Source organism: Mastomys coucha, unplaced genomic scaffold (genome assembly GCF_008632895.1).
Source record: "Mastomys coucha isolate ucsf_1 unplaced genomic scaffold, UCSF_Mcou_1 pScaffold23, whole genome shotgun sequence".
Taxonomy (NCBI): Eukaryota; Metazoa; Chordata; class Mammalia; order Rodentia; family Muridae; genus Mastomys; species Mastomys coucha.
In genome coordinates, this window is record NW_022196906.1 from 116,061,647 (window position 1) to 116,067,929 (window position 6,283).

The 6,283-nt window shown below is 52.3% G+C and overlaps 1 protein-coding gene across 1 annotated transcript; it reads right to left on the minus strand.

The window, feature by feature from the left end:
- Positions 1-2,927: 2,927 nt before the first annotated feature.
- On the minus strand, positions 2,928-4,914 carry LOC116073386 (7-alpha-hydroxycholest-4-en-3-one 12-alpha-hydroxylase). Its single transcript, XM_031345276.1, has one exon. It carries the CDS (start codon positions 4,864-4,866, stop codon positions 3,364-3,366), a length of 1,503 nt encoding a protein of 500 aa, XP_031201136.1. The 5' UTR covers positions 4,867-4,914; the 3' UTR covers positions 2,928-3,363.
- Positions 4,915-6,283: the final 1,369 nt, after the last annotated feature.

A 6,283-nucleotide genomic window follows, 5' to 3' on the forward strand; every position in this document is an offset into this window, starting at 1 on the left:
ACCCCCATTTCCCCACTCCGTCCTCAGCACCCACCACGCCCACCCCTATTCCCCCCACTCCGTCCTCAGCACCCACCACTCCCTGCTGCTCTTTGCACATCCTGACATCTCTCTTCTTTCCCTGTTCCATCCTTTAACACAGCTTACTTCTAAGCCAGGTGAGCCCTCCCTCCCTCATCTCACGAGCTAATCCCACGTGCTGTGGGGAAGGTCACCCTGCCCCATGCTCTGGGTGGAGGTTGAGCAGAGCACAGTCTTAGACTGTAGTGCTTGGGTCTGAGTTCCACATGTTGAATGCTTGGTTCCAGCTCTAATGCCTTCAGGTTTTTCTGTCCAAGGCCCCAGATCCTCAATGTCAGGAAGGACCCCAGGCTCCCTCAGTTTTTTATCTGTAGCTGGTGATATTCTGCAGTTGTCTCAGAACATGGGGGAAGGGTATTAGAACCCGTGAAACCACACATACCAGGCAGATGGATGAGATATAGCCCAAGCTATGGTGACAGGACCACTGTCTCCTGAGTCCCTCACTTTGTGCCCATGGTGCACAGATGGGATGAGACATGGTACATCAGGTGAGGGAGTCCAGGGGTGCTTGTCACCAGCCTTGGTGATGAATGTGTATCTGTCTGGAACATGCATGCACATGTGTCTGTCCCTGACAGTGTGCTGTATGGGTTGTGTAAACACTGATCACTGTGGGTGTGGATTGGCTTACGGTATGTGCCTACAGGCTTTCTAACTGTTCCTACATGTCTATGTACATGTGGGTATGCGCCTCTCGGGAGAGACAGACTCATAGTCAGCAGCACTCTGAGGGGGAGCTGGTGATAGACACACACATCGTTATGGGGACCCTGTGCAGCAGCTCACCAGTCTAAACAGGCCAGGCCAAGGTGGCACCTCTCCTTCTCGCCCTGACTTCCAGGCCTGTGCATTGCTCTGCTCCCTGCTCTGTCTTAACAAGACCTACCAAGCCTGCCTCCCTGTCGGCACCACCCAGCCTTAGTTAGCAGGCTCCAGGCTCTGTGGGACTGCTGTACTCTTCTCTGTGGTAGCTGAAGGAGAGGGCGGGAGCGGCTGCCTGCGGCTAAGCTGCTGGCACCTCAGCTCTGTGCTTTGAGACTAGAGTGTTCACAGTGGTGGTATGATTAAGCCTTTCCCTTTCCAGGTACCCAAAAACCATTGCAGGACAGTTGTTTCACCTTATATTGTTTTGTCCTTACGTATTTTGGGGATGACAAGCTCTTACTGTGAAGCGTAGGCTGCCTTTGATCATGAATCCTCCTGTCTCAGACTCCTGAGAATTGAGTCCCTGGTATATGCCATCAGCCCCAACTGAAAAGACCCTCTGGTCTGGCTTTATTGTGAGCTGTCTCCAGGGAGAGAATCCATTTGCCTTAGAGAATCCTAAGAGATTCTGAGAAGGAAGGAACTGAGAGATGCAGACATGAAGAAAGGGGCCCAGGACTGCTGGGCTGGGCCAGTGTGACCAGCTGTATCCTCTGCCAGGGCTGTCTCTATCCATCCTCATGGATGGGTCCCAGAACCACCCCAGCCAAGGAATAAACCCACCAGTGGATGCTAACCTGTCTGTTCACTCCTGCCCACCAATCCTCTGAGTGTACGTGACGTGATAGAAACTTGATTTCCAGCCTTGGCAAATTTACTTTGTACTCAAATCATTTCCTGCCCTTCCATGACCTCAGCATCCTGGTACATGAAACAGGTCACAGCTAGACACGCTTCCCTGCGGTTGGGAGGATGAGCTGGTATGGTGGTGATGGTGCAAGAGCTGTGGCTGGCTGGTAGCAGGGCCTGGCTGGGTGAGGACGGGCTGTGGACAAGTGTGCTGAGAAGGTCCTGGAGAAGGGGATCCAGGCAGCACAGACGACCTCACCACCTCGGAACCCCGGGCCCCAGGACCTTCCCTGACCCTGCTCTGTGTCCTCTATAGCCTGCCTGTTCTGTCCTGGGCTCTGCTTTGATACTAGGCAGAAGCCCAAGCTGAGGGCACCTAGCTGTGTGACCCTACACCAAGAACCACCTCTCTTCAATGAGGCCAGTCTGAGGTGTGGTAAAGCCCCTACCTGGCCATGAGCACTAAGAGAGCCTGACCTCTTCTACAAGGCTAGGAATACAAGGGGAGAGGGTGCACATGGACCAATTCAGTGGGCAACCTCTGTGATCTCGCCCAGCTAACATGGTTGTGTCCCCCTATTTCCACATGTCCAGGGGGGACATGGAGCAGGAGCCTGGCCTGTGAACGAACTGCTCATGCTCAGGGCCCGAGTCTCCTGAGTCAGAACTAGAAGCTCTCAAGTGCTGGTGCCAGGGCAGCTTTCCAAAAAGCTCTCCTTTTTGAAAAGGACCTTGGACATTGTGTAAACAAAGGGTGAGGATGTCAGGCCTGGTGTGCGAGATAGCAGCAGAGGTGGACAGAAAGTGAAATCTCAGAGGCGTTACCGGGTTTGAGTGGACAGAACTACAGAACTGGGTCTGGGTGTCTGTAAGGTAGGAGGAGAGGTGTTTGGAGTATGCTCGGGGTCATGGGTGAGGAGCAGTCCTGAGCAGAGAGGCAGAGGAGTAGGAAAGCCATTCAACAGAGCTGGGGACAGATGCCGAGTTTTGCATGTACCGAGCATATCTGAGGGGCTGTGAGATCCCACAGGGAGATGGAAGGCATGCAGATGGAGGAAACCAATACAGTGGTGCCCTTGCAAACCACGGGAAAAGATGCGGAGCAGACATGGGCATAGAGGGGACACCTCAAGTGGCTCCTGTATCAAATGTGGCCATTCTCCAGGCTTGGCTCCCAAGCCCCATAGCCTGTGGCTAGACCACTTTCAGAAGCACTGATGATTTCAGGGAGTTCTCTGGAAGTTCTGTGCTAAGGGAAACACACCACAAAACAAGCCTCAATGTAATCCTTTGCTTTTAGTACATATCTATTAGGAAATTAACAATTGCACACATGGCTTGATTCCATTGAGCAACATCTCTGGAGTCTGAGTTGGTAGGATTTGGAGTAAGGGCATCGAGTAAGGCAAGTAGGATGGGTTGAGGCAGCATTTGCAAGATGCTGGTTGACTCACAGGAGCTGGTTCTGTCCTCCTGGATGAGTCAGGCCCGGGTGGACAATCAGCTGTAAACTGAGCCGACCACAGGTGCTCCTCCTGAGAGGAGAGTCAGGCAGAAACCACCAGAGGGATGGCATCTTACAGGGAGCACGCCAGATCTCTGAGATGTTTAGGAGGCAAGACAGCAGGAATGCCGGGGGCGGGGGTGGGGAGGAAGGGGTGCCTCAGAGCCAGAGGATGGGTGTTCAGTGCTGCTCTGGGCTGCAGGGTGTGCTCAGAGCTGAGCTCACCACATGGGCTTCAGGCGGTAGCGAAAGCGTACCTCGTAGCTGGGCTGGGAGGTGCCGAAGCCCCAGCGCCTTGGGTCAATAGGGGGCACGGGCGTGTCAGGGTCCACCAGCTCCATGTCAAAGTACATAAGCATAAGGAGGACAAAGGTCTTCATCTCACTGAGGGCAAAGAACCTGCCGGGGCACATGGAGACCCCTGAGCCCCAGGGCATGTTGTAGTGGTGTATCTTCTTGCCTGACTTGTAGAAGTTCACTTTCCGGGTGCCATCCGGGTTGAGGAAGCGATCATACTTGAAGGCTGTGGGCTCAGGGTGGATGTCCGGGTCCATGTGTACTGACAGATAGGGGAAGAGAGCCACCTTATCTCCACGACGGATCTGGTACTCTTGCCCACTGGCCATCTTCAGGGTGTAATCTTCCTGCACCACCCTGAGGAGGGTGGGGGTGGCACAGAGACGCAGAGTCTCCTCCATCACACTGTCCAGCACTGGAGTGTGTTTCAGGGCCTCGAGAGTGAAACTGAAGGACTTCTCAGCTTCCAGCTTGGCCTCACCCAGGACCTGGGCAGCTTCCTCACGCACAGCCTTCATGGCATCCTGGTGCTTCAGCAGGAATAAGAGGACCCAGAAACAGGTGGGCCCTGTGTTCCCCTGGGAGGCCCAGAGCATCATAAAGTTAAATTTGTCCTGCATGGATGAAGCTGTCCCTTGCTCCCTCAGGAACTGAAGCATGCAGCCTAACCAGTTACTTATGCCGTCTTTCTCCAGGTTCTGCTCCACAGAGAGTCTCTGGTGGAAGAGACGCTGCAGCTGGCTGACTTCTACCCACTCCCGGGGCCCCAGCAGGGAGTACACAAACCTTGGGAAAAGGACGTCAAATCGGAGGAACTTCGCAAACAGCTTATCGGCCTCTTCCAGGTCCTGCTGCTTGTCCCTGGTGTAGCCGAATAAGCTCAGGAAGCCAGCCTTAAACAGGACTCTGTAGCAGAAGAGAAAGAGGCTGTCTTCACACCAGGAGCTGGCTCCTAGACTCGGGCCTTTGGGCCCTAGCATCACCAAAGACAGGCTGTCCAACATAGCCTTGTTGAGGTCCTCCAGGCCTTGCCCCATCAGATGCTTGGCACTAGCTGAGTGGATCATCCTGTAGTCGTCGCCTAGAGACTGGTACCCAAACACCTTGAACACCAGTTCTTTTGCATACGGCTCAAAGTCTAGCACTTTCTGTGTGTTCTTAACAATGGGGCCAAAAGACAGGGGGTCCATGACAAAGGTGATGTACTGGCCTCCTAGCTGCACCGTGAAGACATCTCCGTGCTTGGCCCGCATTCCCTTCAAGAATTCAAACATATTCTTCCGGAAAGCCATGGCGTGACCCAGCCAGGGCACAAGACCCTTGTCCAGAGGTGGCTCCCAGGGCCTGCGGTGCCTGAGCAGCAAGGACAGGCACAGGCATCCCACAACTGTGAGCAGAGCTCCTAGCACTAGGTACCACAGCGTCATGGCTAGGCTCCAGCAGGCTGAGCTCCGCACAGGCACCACTTGTCAGCTCTCCAGTTCTGGAATTGCTTTATGTGGCCTTCACAAGCTGGCAACGCAAAGGTCCATGCCCTTGGACTTTGCTCTGAGGCTGGGACGTGGTAAATAATTCTAGTTAGCTGGCACATGGAGAGAAAATGCTATTCCAATTTAACACATGACACAGCAGAGCTTGGTCAGGTAAGAGGAGGAAGGGTTAACTAGGGAGAAGATGAAAGACAAAAAAAGCTACAGGTTGTGTGCTAGCTATGCACTTTGCTCTGACCACTCAGGTGTAGATCTGGCGTGTTATCTCCATGTTTGCCTGTCTTGAGCTCACCCCCATCAACTGCTCACACTCCTGTTCATTCACACATCAACTTACTTGCTAGCTCATTCACTAAATATACACATCTCTTTCCTTGTCTCTAAACTATTGTTTTTAAAGTGTGTGTGTGTGTGTGTGTGTGTGTGTGTGTGTGTGTGTGTGTATGTGTTGGGAGAGGTACATGTTTGACTTTGGTATCGTCCTCTGCAAAATCTTTACCTTATTCTGTTTGAGATTTTAAAAATTTACCCCTTTTTTTTCCCTCCCTCCTTCCTTCCTTCCTTCCTTCCTTCATTCCTTCTTTCCTTCCTTCCTTCCTCCCTCCCTTCCTTCCTTCCTTTCTGAATTACTTTTATTTACTATATGCTTATATATATGCTTATATATATGTACTTGCACCATAGGCACTCCTGCTGCCTGTGGAGACCAAAAAAGGCATTGAATCTCCTGGAACTGGAGTTACAGATGGTTGTGAGTCTCCTGGTGTGGGTGCTGGGAACTGAATTTGGGTTCTCTGGAAAAGCAAAAATGTTGTTAACTGATGAGCTATCTCTCCAGCCCCTGTAACTTTTTTTTTTTTGAGGCAGGATCTCTCCCTGAACTTGGAGCTCACTAAGTACATCAGCTGGCCATTGAGCTCCTAGGATCCTTCTGTCTTTACTACGAGGGCGTGTACCAGTGAGCCTCGCTTGAGCATAGGAGACCTCAAAGCCCACCCCCACAGTGGCACACTTCCTCCAACAAGGCCACACCCATTCTAACAAGGCTACCTCCTAATAGTGCTACTCCCTATGAGACAAGTATTAAAATCCATGAGCCTGTGGGGCCATTCCTATTCAACCATCACACCTCGTGTTGGTGCTTTTGGGAGGCAGAAGAGAGAATTCACAAAAAGCTCTTAGGACCATGCCTGGCTCAGGTTAGCATTCTCTATATGTCATTGCTTGTTGTGAAGTCACATACTTTGGTCCCTCCTGTGGTGCCCATGGTAACGGGGTGCATCCTTTCCTGGGGTTTCTTGCCCTGTGGTTTTAAAGATGCCTTCATGCCACGCACACTTTGCATGACAGCAGT

Coding starts and splice junctions, on each gene's coding strand:
- LOC116073386 (XM_031345276.1), bottom strand. CDS start 4,866: ATGACGCTGTGGTACCTAGTGCTAGGAGCTCTGCTCACAGTTGTGGGA.